The sequence below is a fragment of the Typopeltis vanoorti genome, chromosome 4 (assembly GCF_054136105.1).
Source record: "Typopeltis vanoorti isolate ZY-2024b chromosome 4, IOZ_Tvanoo_1.0, whole genome shotgun sequence".
NCBI classification, from domain to species: Eukaryota; Metazoa; Arthropoda; class Arachnida; order Uropygi; family Thelyphonidae; genus Typopeltis; species Typopeltis vanoorti.
In genome coordinates, this window is record NC_143552.1 from 130,440,682 (window position 1) to 130,461,820 (window position 21,139).

Here is a 21,139-nt window from a genome sequence, read left to right on the forward strand (position 1 = left end):
AAAAGATTTTATTCTTATTATATTTTGATAGTAAAAAAATGTTTTTCTTATGTAAGATAAATTAACACAGATGACTGTGTGCAAATTCGTTTTCATGTTTAGATCATGAAATATTGGTTTAAAAATGATAGCCTTGACAGTTGTCCCTTCATACTTTTTGATTGGCATTTGTACACAAGCTGTATTAATAAAAGTTTTTGTGTGAAATACGGCTGTTTTTTGCTTGATGATGCGAGCCCTTTGTTAAAATTTCCATAGCTCACCATATAGCCATGGAAATGTATAACAAAAATGGCATGGTTATCAATGAGTTTTCTCAGAGATCTTGCTGGGTCTCTAGAATAGAAACTTACTTAGCAAGTGACTATCTTGTGGTCACCAGGTGTCAGAGTGAATGTTTCCTATCGTCACATTTTCCTACAAATACCTGAATGAGTATTCCAAGGCTGTGGACTTTTATCCACACTATTCTTTATTAATGTACATTAATGACTTCTCTCGCTAACCTTAGCTCTTATTATCCATAGTTTTGTCAATGACAGTACACTCCATTCTTCTTCAATTGAAAACCCTGCACTGCTTAAATGTTCCATACTTCAAGATCTTCCATAACCATTGTCTTAAAGCAAGGATCATGCCTTTTAGACAACGACAGTGACTCGCTACGCTCATGGAGTGTAGTGACTGAAACATAGTCCCGTGCTATTTCTCATAAGAAAGATCTTGCATCACTTCTTCTTATGTTTGATAATACTCAAGGTCTTTATTCAAATTGTTATTTTTTTTTTAAAATGACTTACATGCTAGTTTTTCCTACCAAAGTACATCACATCTGTAGTCTCTTGCCTAAGAAACCATGTTTCTGCTTTCATTCTGATGGTAATATATGTATTTCTTATGTTCTTCAAGCCATCTTCAAATCTATCCATAGTGGATGTAGGCAAAAGTGGTGTAAAGATCATACTTATATTAGCACATTGTTCATCCTTTCAGATTTACTCCAGATATAGAGGATCAGAATAATTTTGCTTTGCTGCAGAAGGAGGGTGGGACATGTAGCATTTTATTTGTTTTAGTTAGTTAGCTATGCCACACTTAAAAAAAAAAAAAGTTTGTCTTGGATAAGTGAGTAAAATAGCCACTATACTTTAACAAATATCATTTTGGCACTTAAGATTAGTAATCTGTTTAGTAGTACATTACTAAACAGAATTCCCATATTCAGTGTATTGAATAAGGGAACAGTATTCTAAGGTTGGATTCATTTCACTTAAAAGTTCTTTCAGCATAGAGATTATAGATACGTTCTGTTTGTTCCAGAAAGGCAAGAGTTAAGTGAGAACTGTTATTAGCTGTTTTTCCACTTGTATGCAACTCTTTATGTGGCAGTGTAATATCTGGGGGTTCTCAGTATTGTCCAGTACTTGTAATTATTTGAACTTACTAAAAGTTAGTCACTGAATGCCAATATGGCATTAATGCCATCAAAATAATGGATGTCGTTTATTCATATATATAATAAGTATTACATATTTAACAGCCCAGTTGTTCTGATCACAATTACATGTTGGTATCTTTCAATGTTTTTGATAGGACTTTATAGAAAATCCAACTAAACAGTGGAAGCAGGAAGAGCTTCCTCCTTTATTTGGAAATTTTGCTGTATCCGACATTGTAAATAGAGTTTTACTTCTCCATAAACTAGCTGTGAAGTTAAGACAGAATCGTTTTGAACGTGGAGCCCTTCGCTTAGATCAAATTAAAATTCACTTCTCTCTTGATCCAGATACTGGTCTTCCATCAGGGTTCTCAATTTATCAACATAAAGAAAGCAATAGGTTAGTATTTCTTAAGACATTATTTTTGTTAATTTTTTGGTTTGATTTTACTTTAAATTCAATCAAAGAACATAAACTCTATGTACACATTCATTTGTAGTAGTGTTATACATTAAATAATAAAGAATGTTAATTAACACAGAATATGACAGAAAAATGCATTAAGTACAGTTCAGTTATAGTTTGCCCACCGATTAGAGGTCTGTCGACACTTCTGCGCATGTCAGAAAAAGGAGAATCCATTCCGATAATAGGGTAATCAATCTGTCTTCTGGGATGTGTTTGTTTATTATTACAGGTCAGAAAATTTAGCTTTTCTTTTACGAACATTGTAGTTTTTAAAGTATAACTATTTTGCTTGTATAACAGTTGGAAAAATGTACGTAGAGTATTAACAAAATTAAAAAAGGTATAGCATAAAACAAAAATGTAACTAAGTTTATTTTTAAGAAAGTTTTCTATAAAATAAAAATAATTATAATGAAAAACAAATTTTTTCAAGTGAACTTAGATATTCTAAACTTACAGTTGAGAGAACTGAGACACTTTAATGTCCTAAACCGATTAATTATTTATGACTTGTTGTGACTCTTTTAACAAACTCATGCAAAAAAAGGTTGGAAAAAAATACCATTATCAAATCCTTTTAATCTTCATAGTCATGTAAATCGGTGTCCGAATCGCCATCACTTTCACTTAAACTGATCACCAAAGGTTCGCACAATTCTTCGATAATTCCGTCACTGTCCCAATACATATTTTCCAATGAGGTGACATGAAAGATATTTTCCCCAGTTTTGAACTGTAATACTTTCAATCGCCTGTTCTGAAAGCTTAAAAAGTTTCGACATGTCAATATCTCCAGTTACATTGCGATGGCAAATGAAACTTTTCACTTCAGCACAAACATACTCAATAGCATTAATATCGCAATGATATGGTGGTAGCCTCAAAGCTAGAAATCCATGCTCTTTGAGCATCGTGTCAAATTTAAATAGTTTAGTTGTGGGTGAATTTCTTTTGACCAAATTAAGCAATTCAATTTTTTGCATATCTGGGGAATGAGAAATGTTATTTGCAGAGAGCCAATCCATAAGAACTTGCTTCTTATTAGACGAATTTGGAACTTTGTTTAATCGAATAGAATGATATGAAGTGTTATCAATTATAACAACAGCATTTTTAGGAAGGTTTGGAATCAGTTTTTCTTCTGCTCACTTTTCGAAGATCATAGACTTCATTTGTCTATGGTAATTGGCTTTGTATAGTAAGTTTGAATTCAGTAAAAAAAACGCATTTCTCCACCCGCACACAAAATTATTATGCACCGCAAGGCATTTCCAGTTTGTAGCACTCCACATTCTTCTTTAGACTGCCAACATTTTCAATAAGTTAAATTACTATCAATCCAAGTTTCATCTAGATACGCAATCGTTTTTTTCTCCTCCCTGAAACGTCTTATTGCTCTTAAATACTGCGTTCTAGATAAAACAATGTCACTTCGCTCCATGATAAGTTTCGTTTTATTCTGGGACTTTTTAAAACAAAATTTGATTTCATAAAGTATTTTCCTTAAAGTTTCTCTTTTCCAAGGAAAATTAATTTTTTCTTTAAGCACAGGAATCAATTTCGGAACAGTTGGCACTCTTTTCTCGACCACATAAAATTCGTGAATAGTTCTTCTTATAACGTCTACATCAAAATCATTCAAAGCTATGGTTTCGATGGTTTTCTTTACTCTAGAGCTTTTTTTTTTAGGAGATTTAAATTTTAGCTTACCTTCACCTTTTGATTCCCTACGAATTCTTTTAACAGTCGACCCTGATATGCCCACAATTGCACTTGCACGTTTTATGACTTGAGAAAGGGGAACAAGGCGACAATTCTTTTTTGCAGAATGTCAGCACATTATACAATATTCTTTTGCAAGAGCTACTGAAACTACAGTCAACAAGTTCTGTTGTTAAACAACAACAGAACTTGTTGACTGTACTGGATCCATCATACAAATTAATAATAAAAAAATAATGCAAAAAAAAGCGACAACAAAAATCAAGCTAGTACAGCAACAGACAAGAAAGCATGTGATTTCGCATGTTGGCGACCAATTCGTACATCCTTCATTTCTTTCTCCCCTTCAGCATGAATCGACTGTTCCTGGCAAAATGCCAAGGAATGATCTACAAACGGTGGGCGAACTATACAAATTATTTCAAAACACAGGATTAAATTATAGTTCTGCAGTGATAAAAAAAAGTTCTAGAATTGTTAATAGTTTAAATGGAAAAGTTCTGCTGTTTGAAGAAGAAGAAGAAGAAATCGATTAGGACTTGTTTTCCAACTTTTTTTTCAACTTGGTGACACTGAGGTTATTCTTGTCACAACTTCTCTTCACAACTCCACTTCTGGTTTTGGTAATGATCACCTGGCTGAAGTAGCAGGTCAATTAACTCTAGAAGTCTCTACTAAAGATGTAAACGAATTGTTGAACTCAGATGAAAAAAGAAGTTTTCCATTGAAAAGAACTTGTGAAAATGGCAGAGCAAAGAACCTATCTAAAAAGAAGAAATTGAAGAACCTCCTACATATAAGAGCCTCAGAAAAAACTACTTGTAAAGTTTTATTTTAAGATACTCTAAACCATAAACCCTGTAAAATTTTTCACTTTTATTGTTGGATGTGTTTATTATTTCATTGTTTAAGTTCCATATTTTATTTTGATGGCCACTTCAGTTTTGTATTATATGGTTCAAACTGTATTTCCTGAAATATAATCTGAGTTCATTGCATCTAGCCTATAAGAAATTATGGTTCAGTTTATGATAGATCACTTCTTTTTAATACAGTTTTCAGGAACCAGTTATGTCTACAAAGCAAGAGTCTGCTGTAATTTATTATTCCCATGCAAAAAAGTACAGACCAGTTAGTACAATAGTACCATTATGTCTGTTAGGGTAATCAGAGAGGAACTTTCTCTTTCACATAGCATTCTCTTGGAAGACAGATTGTTACCTTCAAGAAATCCAAAATAAGAAGGCTCTTAAAAAGAATAGAGCAGATGAAAGAGGAGGATCTGCTGCAGTAGGTCATTTGAGCTGTTTATGGATTTCAACCAATTTCGTCTAAATCCATTTGTTTAAGATAATTTGAAAAATGTTTCCTGGACTTCATGTTAATGCTATCTAAGTTATTTACCATGGTCATTAAATCTCCTTGTAATTCAACTTATTATTGTCTGTATAATCATATATTTAATCTTTTAATCTGTGTTTGACACAAATATATGTTATTGCATATTTTAAAAAATATTGAATATAAAGGATTTTATGGGATGATCTATGTTTTTAAGTGAAATGATTGTTATTAAGTCATGTCCATTATTAAGTGCAGTAGGTTGGGTATCATGGATTATTATTAAGAGAACCCCCACACACACACATACACAGAATGCAAAAATAATTATCCCTTAGCCAGGCAACATATCTGCTATATTGCACCCTAAACTACTCATTCACACCCCTATAATTCCATTCATTCTCCACTCCCCCATATAAAAATCTATTCATCACCTTACTCTTTGCTCACCATACTCTTCTATAACAAATCATAAAAACTATTTTTAAAATCAGCAGCATTGAAATGCTTCCCTTAAACACACCAAGAATCGCTGCATTAGTTTGCCAAAAATTTGGGAGACGGTCATTCTAACTCTAATCCTGAAAATTTTTTTTATTGAATTTTTGTGTGTGTGTGTACACAGTCATCCCTCAACTTATGTCTGTTCTAGTTACGTCCTCTCGAAGATATGTCCGTGATCCCATAAGGGAATAAATAACATTTTCAGCTATACTTTTGAACAAGATGCAAGTGAGCGTAAGGTAAAGCATGCACAGTGGCAACAGTGCTTTCAGCGACAATCTCCCTCAGCAGTCGGCACGTGTCTTCAACAGTTTCTCTGTTGATTTTGTGGTTGAGAAATGGGTTATTTGTGTGTTAAATATTTTGCAATGTTTTGTGCAAACTGGCCCCTACACGCACAATCAAGAAACCTAGTGAAGAATCACAGAAAAAGAGGTGAGCAATTGATCTTGAAACAAAGTTGCAAGTTATAAAGCAACTTGAAGCTGGTAAGCCCATCACTGTGATCACTCATGACTTTGGATGGTCTCATTCTACAGTGACGACCATTTTGAAAAATAATGATAAAATTGTAGAGGCTTTGAAAAGATCTGCTTCCATTAAATCAACAATAGTGACGAAGCAAAGACAAGGTCTTATCAGTGATATGGAAAAGCTACTTGCATCATGGATAGACGACCTGAACCAAAAATGCATACCCCTTAGTAGTGACCATAACCCCTAAGGCACTAAGTCTCTTCAACATGTTGAAGGAGAAAGCAGAACCCGATTATGACTATGAATTCAACGCTTCTTCCGGTTGGTTCATGAGATTCATGCAGCATTTTGGGAAAATGTATGGGAATCTGCAAGAGCTGAGAAAGCTGCCAAGGAGTTTGTGGAAAAATTGGATAAAATTATTACGGAGGAAAATTATTTGCCACAGCAAATATTTAATATAGATGAGACATCCTTGTTTTGGGGGAAAAAAAAAATGCCCGAGCAGACATTCATCCACAAAAAGCTAAAATCTATACCTAGTTTCAAAGCTGTTAATGCCTGTATTACGATTCTATTATGGATAATGTGGCTGGATATAAACTGAAACCATTTGTGATATGGCACAGTGAAAATCTACAAATCTTCAAAAACATTAGGAAGCATACTCCCAGTTCATTATCGGAGCAATAAGAAGTCGTGGATGACTCAAAAATTGTTTGAGGTCATCCAATATGTCTTATAGTGGTGATCTTCAAGAAGTTCAAGGTCATGTTTCTCCCTCCAAACACTACTTCATTGATCCAACCGATGGATCAGGGAGTTTGCAGTGTTTAAGGCTTGTTATCTACTTAGAACTTTTTCACGAGCCATTTCTGCTACTGAAATGACCAGATTCTCATGCAATTCTGGAAAACATTCAATATTTATCATGATATTAAAAATATTGCTGTGGTTTGGGATGAAGTGACTTCTCAATGTATGAGTGGCATATGGAAAAACGCATTAAAAAGGTTTGTGCATGATTTTGGAAGTTTGTAATAGTGGGCCTAGCAAACAGTCTGAATCTTGACGTGAATGATGGTGATTAAACTCATAGAAAGTTCCCCCTGAAGAGTTGACCAACAAAGAATTGATCAAACTGGAGGAACAACTGTTGCAGAAGAGGAAAAACGAGAAAAGGAAGAGGGAAAAGAGAAACAGGAAGAGGTAGTTAAAAATTTACAGTGAAGGGTCTTGCAGAAATGTTCTTTGCAATTAGTGATGTTCTCAAAATGGCTGAAGACACGGACCCCAACGTTGAACCCTACTTAATAATAGAAACGAAAGGTACATGATGCGTTTGCTTGCTATGAACAAATTTATGATGAAAAGAAGAAGAGGATTAAGCAAAGCACATTGGACATTTTCATAAAAAAAAAACAAAGGTTACACCAGAAGAGCCACAACCTAATGGTTCACACAGGGAGGGTAATGAAGTTTTGATTGGGGGGGGGGGAGATTTGATGATTATTCTCCTGTTTTATAGTGGCAGTAACACACAGTACAGTTTTATAATAAGGTTTAAAAATTAAAATGATAGAGTACTTATTACAGTTAAGTCCCTAACCCCTATAACTCTGTTGATTTGATGTATCGACTTACGGCCTACCGGATGGAACGGAACCTGGACGTAAGTCGAGGGATGACTGTATATATATATATGAGTGTGTGTGTTTTTGTTATGTAAGTTTTTTGTGCTCTAAAGATACTGGTTTTGAAATATGGCTACTTAATAAATATCTTATTTTATTAAATCTTCTGATTATCTTATTGTATTCTTGAAGTGATATTTAATACCATAAACTTGCTAAACTATAAAAACTGCTGAAAACCTATATGCCTGTTTGCACATTTGTATATTTAAATCTACAATTAAAATCATAAAACCTCTGGACTTTAATTTTTTAATATTTCTCTTTTCATTGCATTACTAATTTTTTATCCTTTTCAGGATAAAAATTTGAGGAACACAAAAAACAAATGTAGTCACTTCCTGTTTCAGATTTCCTTGGAATCCTAACCTGATACTAGGTAAATCATTGCCAGAAATTTCATTTCTTCTTTTCTTGGACTCTCCCTTTAATTTTGGTTCATAGAGGTGTTCTTTTTCTGTCTTAGCAGACAACTCCATATCTTTCTTGACTAATCAGTCACTGCTTTCTTTATATTTGGCCACTAGGTCAGATATCAAAAATAACAAATCAGTAAGGCTGTACTTTTTTTTTTTTTTTCAAGTGAATTTATTCATGTCTTTGGAACACAGTGACAGTACACTCAACTCTCACTATATATGACATACCAGATACCAGAATTAGGCATTACAGTCAGAGCTCGCTGTAATGCCTAATTCATTCCATAAAATGTAGTGATTAGAGTGTAGGATTGGTAGTGATCTGAAGGTTACCCTACTACTACTACTATCTTGTGGTTTGTCTTCTACCTTCTTGCAATTGGATCACTGGTTTCCTCTCTTGTCCATTTACTACATGGCATATAGTGAATGGCACAGGAATATTTCTGCTTTTGAAATTTCCTCACTAGTTCATATCCTGACCGGTAATCCTAAAACTTATTATTGTTAACCCTACCTTTTCAGTTTTTGTAGGTTTGAGATTAGTTTTCTACTCTGATCTTAAAGTTTTCACAAGAACCAGATTTTACTTTTCCATTAATCAACTTCCCTTTCTAATCTCAAAGGACCCCTCTTCTTATGTTGAAATTTTTCTACATCACTACTTGAAATCGCCTACCATTCAAGAAATTTATTCTTTATATTTAATGTTGAATGTTATAGCTGCTCCTTCCTTTCTCTGCTTTCTATTACCTAAATAAATAATCTTATACTTGTGATTTAGAGGATCTCACCTATTTCATGTACTTCACTCAGTAACACCATTTATGATAATATAGCATTTCTGTAATTTTCCTGGTAGTTCCACCTGTTTTCCATTTGTGCTGCTATACTTATTGATACATAATGTCTTATGTTAATTTACATTGAGAAAAGTTTAATACAGTATCTAACATTACCATTGATATGATTTAATAATGAAAATTGCAGCACTGTCTAAGCCATCCAATATGATATGTATACTATACCATCATGGTGCAGGTATGATTTAAGCCAATACACAATATAATTTCATCAGCTAAATCCAAAATCACCAACCTATCCTCATTAGTTGTCCATTATTCAGTATTCATATGCATTTCTACTACATGGTGGTGCCCTGTCCACTACAGAATGGCAGGTGTTTATTGAATATTGTGTCAAATCTCCAGTCAGTTCTCCCCTTGTGGAGCTCCTTTCACTTATCTAATTTTGATTCTTATGAAACCATTTATTTTGCTTCATTCAATAAATGGCTACTGTTATTTTAAAGATATCTCATTTATCCGTTTGCCTGATTAGTGCAGATTGCTATAATTTTGATTTTATTTGATGTTTAAATTGCACCTGATAATAGGATTTATTGTCAAAAAGGTGATGACACATCTTTTTGACAATTAGCTTTTATATTCCCCCCCCCCCAAAAAAAAAGAATTTTTTTAATAACTGTGATATATTTTATTAACCTATTCATATCATTGATTAATTATACTAAAATCGCCTTGTTCACTAGTTAGTAGCAGTGGAGATTATTTTTTTTTTTCTGTTTCCTATTTAAAGTCCCTTGGAGCCTTTATGCTGATGGGAATCTAAATGTTATGTATTTCTCTGCATGTACTAGAGTAACTTGGAAGTTTTATGAACTTTGACATTTAATTGTAATAATTCACACATTTATAAGCAAAAAGAATTTTAATGAAATATATGTTCTTCACCAGTCTTTCCACTTGCAGTTCAATTCTCATATGATGCAAGCCTGATTCTTGAAGATGAAAACTTTTGACACTTGGTGTCAGCTTCCTCAACACTAATGAAATATCAGTCACAACAAGTGGTAATCAGGTAGCTGCAGATCTAGACTAGGTGCTGGGTGTGGGAAATTACTGATCTTTTTTTTTTTTTTGTGTTGGAATTACTGTTTGGATTAATTTTGTCTTGTTGGAGAATCACTTGCTTTCATTTGGGTAGTCCTCAATTTCTCATAAGCTTGCTCTGATTGTTAAGAATTGACATTAGCATCATTCTCAGCAAACTGAGCCCTCAGAATTCCATCAAATTCCAGTGAGGTTAATTGACTTTTTAATTTCAGTTGTTGAAATAGAACAACTTTTCTTCATGAAGCATTCATCCTAATGACGAGCAGTTCTTTACAGAAATTGTGATACCTAGTTTATTCTTTTGTATGGTTCTTGTAGAAAATTTCAAACACTTCTATGGACCTTTCAAGCTGATAAACATGATATTTCACAGTTTCATTTGAAGTATTAAGCTGGCACACACAAGTTGTGGATAACTAGACAGATAGCCAATGGGCTGACATGGCATTTAAGGTTTGATTAAGGTTGTCTCTTCGATATTGTTATTACTGGTCTTGATTTTTTTTTCTATCAGTCACATGCACTACTCTTCTTTGCCATATTCTATTATTTGCATAGGTTTCAATCTGCTTTAGTTACAGCAGATTACAGCAGTTCTCAAACTGGATGATTTGACCATCCTCTCTGAATAATAATTATAAAAAAAGGAAATGTAAGCATTAATTCTGATGATGATTAATGTATAATTTTACTCATAAAAGAATAAGCTCTTTTATTTGTTATATAGAATTGATAAATTAATTATGACCAAGTAAAAAATGAAGTACAATATAACAAACTCAACTTAATCAACTTTCTAATATACTGTATATCTGTTTATTGTTGCTGTGGTGTTTAATTAAGAGTTTCTCTTCCCCACCCCCCCAGATTAGTAGAAGAATTGATGCTTTTGGCTAATATGGCAGTAGCAAGAAAAATATACAACTCGTTTCCCAATCATGCGTTGTTGCGTTGCCATCCACCACCTGATACTAAGGTGATGAAAGATGTTATCAATGTCTGCAGTTCAATGGGAATCCACTTAGATGCATCTTGTGCTGGAAAATTGCAGGTAAAATTTAGTTATAGCACTAAAATAATTATAAAAACACATTCCAAAAGTTAGGGTAGAGGAAGGAGATTGAGAAAGGTGAATAAATAGGTCTATATCATGACTGTCCTTTAACTTTCACAATTAGGTATTATTATTCATTATAGATGTGTTAAGAAATACACAAGATCAATGTATTTTGTCAATGCATAAATTACATTGTGTTAAGTAGATTTGAAAATTACATGCTTAGAAATTTTGAAATGCTTACAGCTTTTTAAATGAGCATGTACTCATCACATAAGGAACTAATTATGAACATACGAGAATATAAACATAAGTTATCATTGTAACCTGCTACTAGTATGTTTTTTCTTGTGGTTATATCAATTGCTTTAATATCATTTTTGTTCTAGGTGTTAATCAGAACTTTCCAGATCCCCCTCGTGTGTGTGTGTGTGTGTGTGTGTGTGTGTGTGTGTGTGTGTGTGTGTGTGTGTGTGTGTGTGTGTGTGTGTGTGTGTGTAGAAAGTTGTTTTGCCTTGGGTAAAATATATGTTAAAGATGCCAAGCTATTTTAAACCTGGTTTTACTCCATTTCCCAAGTAAGCAAACAGACAAATAAGTCAAGTTTGCGCCTGCATGTATTGCAAGTCTAGGTGACCTGTAAAGTAGTACAAGTCTAGGCAACTTGTGTTAAAGGTGGAATAAGCTCTGATCACTATCCTTAATGCAAAGTCCATCTCCTTGAGGAGATGTATGATGCTATGCATTAAAGGCAAGGGGCCACTACCCAGACAGGTTTCAACCTTTATTGAGGTCTCATCAGTGGGAGCCAGGCTTAGAAATACTAAGGTTATTAAGTAATACAGAGCTTATAAGTATTTTACAAAAACAAGTTACCATAAGGTGCTTTGACCTTATTAAATAAAAATCTCCGGATGAGAAATAGATGTAGAAAGTTTTTTTACCCAAGGTAAAAAAACTTTCTACATCTATCTCTCATCCTGAGATTTTTTTTACCCAAGGTAAAAAAACTTTCTACTCGGGTAAAAAAAAAAACTTTTTCTACTTGGGTAAAAGTTTTTTTACCCAAGGTAAAAAAACATTCTACATCTATCTCTCATCCTGAGATTTTTATTTAATAAGGTCAAAACACCTTATGGTAACTTGTTTTGGTAAAATACTTATAAGCTCTGTATTACTTAACCTTGGTATTTCTAAGCCTGGCTCCCACTGATTAGACCTCAATAAAAGTCGAAACCGGTCTGGGTAGTGGCCCCTTGCCTTTAATGCATAGCATCATACATCTCCTCAAGGAGAACGGCTTTGCATTAAGGGTAAATATTAAGAATAGTGATCAGAGCTTATTCCACCTTTACCACGAGTTGCCTAGACTTGTACTACTTTATGGGTCACCTAGACTTGCAATACATGCAGGTGCAAACTTGACTTATTTGTCTGTTTGCTTACTTGGAAAATGGAGTAAAACCAGGTTTTAAAATAGCTTGGCATCTTTAACATATATATATATATATGTGTGTGTGTGTGTGTGTGTGTATGCATGTGTATTATGGTCAAATTGACTCTTATAAAGAGTAAATATGGTCATATTTACTCTTTATCAAAATTACTGGTGATTATGCATAATTTCTAGTTATTACTGGTTAATATGATAAATATAAAAAGATAAATAATCATAGAAAGCATGAAATTCAAGACAAACTTATTAATTCAACTGTATCTGGATAAGGTAAAATCATGGAGGTAAAAATGTAATAAATAATCGTCAGATAAATTTATATTGATAAAATGTCAAATAATCAAGACAAATTTATTAACTTGATGCAATGCTGAAAAATGTTTGCATGTGAAGATAGGATGTCATTTTACCTCTTTACAAGGCCTTGATGAGACCTCACTTGGACTATTGTGCACGGGTCTGGTCTCCTGGTTTGTTTCTGTTGTGATTCTGATATAGTAGAGAGAGTGCAAAGGAGAGTATTAAAAATTATATCCAGATTGTAGAATACTGATTATAAAAGACAGATTCAGAATTTTTAGACTGCAGACACTAGCAAACAGAAGAAAGAAGGGTGATATTATTGATACTCACAAACTTCTGAAAGGGTCATACAGGATTTCAGTTGATGGAATTTTCAATTTTATGGACAAGAGGGCATCCTTGGAAGCTGAGAATGAATGCTGCTAAAAAGGGGGTGAGGGCTAGTTTTCTCTCATAGGGTGGTGCATGATTGGAATGGATTGCCTCGGATGTTGTGTGTGCAAGCAGTGTGAATGAATTCAAGAATAAGTATGATAGCTGGTGCATGTAGTATGTCACCTCTCTCTCGATGAGTTCCTGACTCCTTGGAGGCCTCTCTTAATAATAATGATGATGATAATAATAACATAGGTTGCAAATAGACTTGAAAAATGCAGGCATTGTGATGAGTGATAATTTTTAATTAACAAGTAAAAAGAATCAGAAGATAAGTTTTGTTTAATCGTCAGTTTTATTTACATAATGTGTAAATTCTCAATCACTGATTCTAAAAATAGTCTCTCAGACCTATAGCATCTTTTATGTAGCACAGATGTCTTCTTCATTGTAATCCTATATAAAGAAACATCAGGAGAATTTCTGTCAGTCCTGACTTGTCATACCAATGATTGCAGATGTAATTTTTGTGTTCTTCTAGGCAAATGTTTACAGATCTACCATTTTATATGAAGTAGGCTTAACTGCAGGCATAAGGAGTTATATATACACTCCAAGATGTGGAAGAGGATGAAGTTGATCCTTAAGAGAATGGATCAGGTAGCTAACTGAATGAGCGGTTTTGTAAAAGGGGGGGGGGGGGTGTCTTCTCTCTATAATCTTATATCTTATCTTATCGACTGCGCCATTGTAAACGGTTTGTTTTATTCGTTAGTTGTTTCTTAGCTTCTATTAATACCCTGGGATGCTTTACTTATACAGTGGTGCCTTGGTTAACAACGACCTCAGATAACGACATACTTGGTTAACGACGAGTGGCTGTAAGAAGAAAATCTCTTGGTTAACAACACAGGCTTTGGTTAACGACTCTCGATTATATCCAAAACTGGAATTTTCCGATCGCACTCATCCACACGCGGGAAGACATTGTCGAATAGAGAACAGCAACGTGGCATAACTGTGAAGCTCAGATATGTTTGACCCATCATAGCCAGCTGTTTACGTTTATTGTTTCTTTTCTTGTAGTGTACTGTGCTTTATTTTAAAATTTGTGGTTATAAATGTGTTTTATGATGAAAATTAGCATTTAAGCATTTATTTTTTATGTATTGGTTCATATAGACAATAAATCAGCGGGTGCATGTCACTGTTCATTCGGCATCAAAAGGCAAAATCAGATCTCATCTGTATAATAACCGTTGTATCTATAAGCTGCTAATCAGTGTATGTTACGGTAAGTGCTGTATCTAATATCGTCACCTTACGAGCAAAATGCACTAAGTCAAAAATTGCAGGTTTCGAATTTAACTGTTAGCTTTTATTTCAAAAAGTTTTTTTTTTTTGAACTTTTACTTTTATTTTCAGGTGACGATATGTCTTTGTATCCCTTGTCTTAGTGTTGTACAATTTGTAATAATACCGTATTTTGTGTATCATTTTTTTATAGAATGAATTTTTTTACTGTGTGACAAAATGTGTCCCAAAAAGAAAGCTAGTGAGGGAAAAAAAAAAGAAAAATTTTCTCTATTGAACAGAAGAAAGAAATAATAGCAAAACATCATGAAGGTGTGAAAGTTATGCAGCTAGCTCAAATATATGAAACCAGTCATTCTACAATATCAACCATTTTGGCTAAGAAAGAAGAACTTATGGTAGCTAAGGGAACTTCAAGGTTGAATGTCAGAGGAATTCTTTTTGAGCAAATGGAAAATCTATTACTAATTTGGATCAAAGAAAGAGAAATGGTGGGCGATACTACATCTCAAAATGCAATCTGTCAGAAAGCTAAACAGATTTATCAAGATTTGAAAAAGAAGACTTCGGGATCAAGTTCTGAGGTTGATGATGATGATAATTTCAAAGGTAGCAGAGGTTGGTTTGACAACTTTAAAAAAAGAACAGGAATTCATAATGTGGTCAGACACGGAGCGGCAGCTAGTGCTGACAAAGCAGCAGCAGATAAATTTGTCAATAGCTTTACAAGAATTATACAAGAAGGAGAATACCTACCTCAACAAGTCTTCAATTGGTTATTTTGGAAGAAAATGCCCAACAGGACATTTATCACAAAAGAAGAAAAAACACTTTCTGGGCATAAACCAATGAATTATAGGTTAACATTGCTTTTAGCAGCAAATGCAAGTGGAGTGCAAGGTAAAACCAATATTAATCTACCACTCAGAGAATCCCCGAGCATTCAAAAAGTTCAGTGTCTCTAAATCCAATCTCGGTGTTTTGTGGAAGTCTAACAGTAAAGCCTGGGTCACAAGAATAGAATTTAGAGACTGGATTTGTGAAGTGTTTGGACCAACTGTCAAAGCCTATCTTGAGCAAAACAATTTGCCTCTAAAAGCCATTTTAACCTTGGATAATGCACCTGGCCATCCAACAGGCATACAAGAAGAGCTACCAGAGGAATTAGATTTTATTTTATCAAAGTGATTTTGCTTCCTCCCAAGACTACATCTCTGATTCAACCTATGGATCAGCTGATAATTGCAAATTTTAAAAAACTTTACACAAGGGCACTTTTTACCAGGTGCTTTGAAATGTGTGAGGCTACCAACATAACCCTAAGAAAATTTTGGGAGGAAGAATTCAACATTGTCATAGCAATTAGGCTAATTGTAAAGGCTTGGCAAGAAGTCTTTATAATTAGTCTTTACAATCTTCATCTGAAGTTTCTTTGGTAATAAAGAAACTTCAGATGAAGGACACAAATTGGTAAAGGATATTGTGACAACTGCTCATGATCTTAACTTGGAAGAAGATGTTGAAGAATTATTGGAGATGCATGACCGAGAACTGACTATTGACGACTAAAACAACTTTTCAAGCAGCAATGTGAAGAAAAGGAAATGGAAATTTCATCTGAAGATGAGGATGGAGAGAAAGAACAAATTACTACTGCTGAAATCAAAAATGTTTTGGCAAAGTGGGTGGAAATTCAAAATGTTGCTATGAAATGGAAACCAAACAAATCTGAGGTTATCAGAACTGCAGATCTATTTAATGAAAAGTCCATGCAGTTTTTCAGAAACATTTTAAAAAAGAGGCAGAAGCAAACAACCGTAGACATTTTTTTTCCAGGTCCATTTGTCAAAAAACTCCGAAGTGAGCCCAATTGTCCTTCTGGTGATGATTGATAATTAAAAACTGTTTTCATGAACAATTCATTTTATTAATGTTAATTTTTTTGTAGCAAATACATATACTGTATAATAAGTAAATGATATTTACCATATTTTTATGACATTTTAAATGAGTTTTATCTGCATTTTTAATATGTACTATGGTTGTGGGGAGGAGCCAGAAAAAATTAATCGATTTTCAATTAAATCTTATGGAGAATTGCGCCTTGAATAACGACGGTAATCCTGAAACGGATTACCGTCGTTAGCCAAGGCACCACTGTGTATATATATCCAGGTGATGCTGGACAGTGTAATATATCGTCACTTAATTTTATACGTTCCCCTTTTTATACTCTAGATTCCTATCTTCTGTATTCTATACTCCTTCTACCCAAGAGCAATGGAAATATTTATTTAGATTTATGACTGCGCCATCCATGCCTCGATATGGTGCAAGAAATATAGTACTTCCAGTAGGTTATTAAATCTTTTACAACAAAATCTCTTTATCAAGTTATCAATTTGCTTTGCAGTCCTGGCCCTATAATTCTCTATTTATCTCAAAAAGGACTCTAATAACCTTTGGGTTCCCACTTTACAGATCTGAGTTTATTTTTGAAGCAGTGCATTGCAAAAGACAAAAAAATGAGACCAAACCATTATGTACTAATATATTAACAAAATTTAATTACTGATCTAATAGTTACTATACAATACTTGAAATCAAATTTTCATTCATACAAGAAATTCATTAATCTTGAATAATTACTCACATGTAATACTTAGGGAACTCTCTTATTTTTTCTCTAATTAAAATCTCAGATAATGCATTCTATATCACAAATACTAAATATTATTCACACAGAACAAGAAATTTCTAGGTGTGCATTAACAATCGTAATTGGTCATCAACCATGTACCACACACACATTATATGACTTAGATTCTCATCTTAAAGACTTAGTTAATTGACTGACAATCACATTGGCATATTTCATTCCCTTTGATTAAAACAGCTCTATAATGTGATGATAAGCAATTAATTAACACACATTAATCCAAGGATCTTAATTAGCCCAATCTTTCTTAGAGAAATTAACTATGCTCACGTTAAACTCATTAATAATTTTTTTCACAAATCTACGAGCGTTTCATGTACCTTGTTCAGCAGTTCCTTGAGGGGAATTCTCTTAAATCACAAACATAAAATAATTAACATTCAGACTCACGTGGGTCTCTGACTGTCTTGCATACGCATTCCCTCCTTGTTTCTTTTCCAGGGCTTCAGGAGTTTCTACTCCGTTCCATGTTTTCTTCTTTTCCTTGATGGGAGTCACAGGGCACTATTGAGGGATCGCGTCAGCCATCGGGATACTGGATTGGTTTCCTCCGGCATCTTGAACTAACCGGTGAGGAACTGCGTAGGTTGGTGGGCATGCACGTACTCAAACAGAGCGGCAAGGCTTGAACCAATACGGCAAGATTTCCCCTTAGACTGCAACCTCCGGTTTATCCTCGGCTTCGGACTGGAAACTCCCTTCGTGGACTTACTCCCATCTCTCCCCTCCGGAACTAATCAACACCTCTCCTTCTCGACCTCTTGTGGAGAGATCACGCAAGATGAAAACAGGAAAGCCCCTCTCATCAAAAATCCAAGCCTTATATTCTCAATACCCCCCTGCACTTTGGGTTAAGTTTATTGGACCCCAAATGTTCCCATGCATGTCTGGCGCGTAGTTACGAGAACCCTGTACAACAGCACATGACTGGCGGGTCTTGAACTTTCACCGACAAATCCTATTCTTCCCCTTTGATGTCCTTAATCCGGCTACGTGGCCTACTTGACTTTCCGACTGATGGAGGCCGTCCCTTTTCAATACAGACCTTGAAGGTCACTTGCTACAGGACTCGTAAATTTGTTTCAAAAGAAACTGCTGACTTACAGACACTACCCTTGGTTTCAGACATCCTACTTCTGCTCTTAAACAATGAGCGAGTTAATTCCCTTTGGGCTTATTTTGATCTTTATACAAAGTTTAAACATACAAAACATAGATACATTATATCAAGGTTTTTAAGGTGTGTTCCTACAGTAAAAATTGATGTACTAGAGATGTTATTAATTTTCGTAACATCAAGATTCAGGCAATGACAATCAAGGAAAAGAAGGAGTAGCCATAGTATTCAACACAAAATACGAGGCTAATCTTCTTGAATGGCAGTCAGTCTCAAGTAGAGTAATGTGGGCAAATATGAGAATCGGGAACTGGACAATGAGACTTATTTGTGCCTATGGTCCCACAGAAGGTTCTACTGAGGTAGAAGTGGAGAAATTTTTTGAGGCTTTAGAAAAAGCAACTGACACAATGAAAAAGGAAAAGTTGGTCCTTGTTGGGGATCTAAATAGTAGAGTAGGAAATGATTGTGAGACATACAAAAATATTTTGGGAAAATTTGGAGAAAAGAGCAAAGCTAATAATAATGGCAAATATCTGTTGGATTTCTGCTCAGGACATGGACTGGTTATTACTAACACCATGTTCCAACATAAAAATGTGCACAAATTCACATGGAGAGAAGAGGCTAGGAATAAGAAAAGTCTCATTGACTATGTTATTGTTGATAGTGATGTTTTCTCCCTGGTGCAGGACACCAGAGTGTACAGAAGATTTGAAATTGGAAGTGATCACTATTTAGTCTTGAGCAGGATAAAATTGAATTTCATATGGAAAAGAATAACATGTAAGAAAGTTTTAAAGCGAATAAAAGTTGAGCAGCTCTCAGATGTGAACTGTAGACTAAAATACAGAAATATTATTGAAAAGAAAATGAAAGAGTTTGAGAACAGGAATCAAACCTTGGAGATTCAGTGGCAAACTCTGAAGGAAACATTGATTGATTCTGCCAGAGAGGCATGTGGTGAGGTTGTGTGCAAGGATAAAAAAATCAGAACTCCCTGGTGGACACAGGAAGTTAAAGAGGCAGTGAAGGAAAAGAAGAAAGCATATCAAAAGTTCCTGGCAAATAAGTCAGCTTTTACTCTTACAGAATACAGAGACAAATGTAAGAAAGCTAAACAGTGTTTAAAACTAGCTAAACAAAAGTCATGGGAGGACTTTGGCAAGAATATAGAAAATAAATATCAAGAAGGTGGCAAAATATTCTGGAGGTTGTTAAAGAAGCTTAGGAATGGAGGAAAGAGTGCTGTAAAAGGAATTAGAGATGATAAAGGTGAAATGAAAACAGGAGAAAAAGATATCCTTGACGTATGGAGTAATTACTTTGAAAATCTGCTAAATGAAACAAGCAGTGATGACAGCACAGTGATAAAAAACACTGACCAGGCATGTAATCAGGAATACATATCCATACTTCAAGTAGAAAAAGCCATCAAAGGCTTGAAATGTGGAAAGGCAGCAGGAGTAGATGATATTCGACCAGAAATGCTGAAGTATGGTGGTATAAGAGTCTTACAGTGGCTGCACAGCATAGTTCAGAAAGCCTGGACAGAGGGACGAATTCCCGATGATTGGAGTAGAGCTCTCATAGTATCCATATATAAAAAGGGAAATAAAACTGAATGTGAGAATTACAGAGGTATTTCCCTACTGAGTGTTCCTGGCAAGATCTATGCAAGTATACTTGAGAAACGGTTGAGAAGAATTGTGGAAGAAAAGCTTGGTGAAGAACAAGCTGGATTCAGGCCAAATAGAGGCTGTCAGGATCAGATCTTCACTTTACGACAAATAGTCGAGAAAGCATGGGAATATAACAAAGATATGTATTTAAGTTTTGTCGATTTGGAAAAGGCATATGACAAGGTGCCAAGAGAGAAGCTATTCAATACGCTGCAGTTATATGGTGTCAATGGGGCATTATATCAAGCAATACTTAGTCTTTATTTGAGTTGTGAGTCAGCAGTTAGAATTGAAGGAAGTACAGGAAGATGGTTTAATGTTAAATCTGGTGTGAGACAAGGATGTACATTATCCCCTCTGTTATTCATTATCTATATGGATCACATTATGAAGGAATGTGGTATTAAACCTGATATCATAATTGGAGATGTTAATGTCAGCTCTTTGCTTTATACGGATGATGTTATACTTCTAAATAAATCCGCTACAAGTCTGCAAGATTCTCTGACTAAATTGAATAGCTGTTGTAATAGATATGGTATGAAGGTCAGCAATAAAAAGACAAAGACAATGAAAATAGGCAGAATCATTGAAAATGTCAACTGTGTTGTGAATGAAGAACCCGTGGAACAACTAAAACATTTCAGCTACTTAGGCACAATTTTTACTGAAGATGGTAAACTAAATATAGAAATAGACAACAGAATCAGCAAAGCTGGTATCGTGGGAAGTCAATTGAATAAATTCATATGGAATAAGAAAGAAATTAGTCGGAACACTAAATTAGCTGTATACAAGACTGTGTTCAAACCAATTTTAACTTATGGATCTGAGAGCTGGGTCAGAAGTAAAACACTTGACCAAAGACTAGAGACCGCAGATATGAGAGTCCTGAGAAAGATTAGAGGCGTGAACAGATGGCATCAATGGCAATATCATATTAAAAATGAGGATATTAGGAAAGAACTTGACATTGTCAGCATCCAGGAATGCATTAGCAGAGCTAATCTCAGATGGTATGGTCACTTAAATAGAATGGGAGAGGAAAGATTAGCAAAACAAGTGTTCTCTGCCAGGTTGGCAGGAAAACGACCCAGAGGAAGACCAAGATATAGGTGGATTGATACGGTACA

The 21,139-nt window shown here is 34.6% G+C and overlaps 1 protein-coding gene across 3 annotated transcripts in view; it reads left to right on the forward strand.

Annotated features, from left to right (window-relative positions):
* The window catches only part of Dis3l2 (Dis3 like 3'-5' exoribonuclease 2), a 592,606-nt gene that overhangs the window by 408,585 nt on the left and 162,882 nt on the right, over positions 1-21,139 (forward strand). For all 3 annotated transcript variants that reach the window (XM_090392002.1, XM_090392000.1, XM_090392001.1), the window contains exons 14-15: positions 1,594-1,838; positions 10,851-11,034. In XM_090392002.1, coding sequence (XP_090248128.1) covers positions 1,594-1,838; positions 10,851-11,034 — 429 coding nt within the window. The remainder of the gene's footprint in view (positions 1-1,593; positions 1,839-10,850; positions 11,035-21,139) is intronic.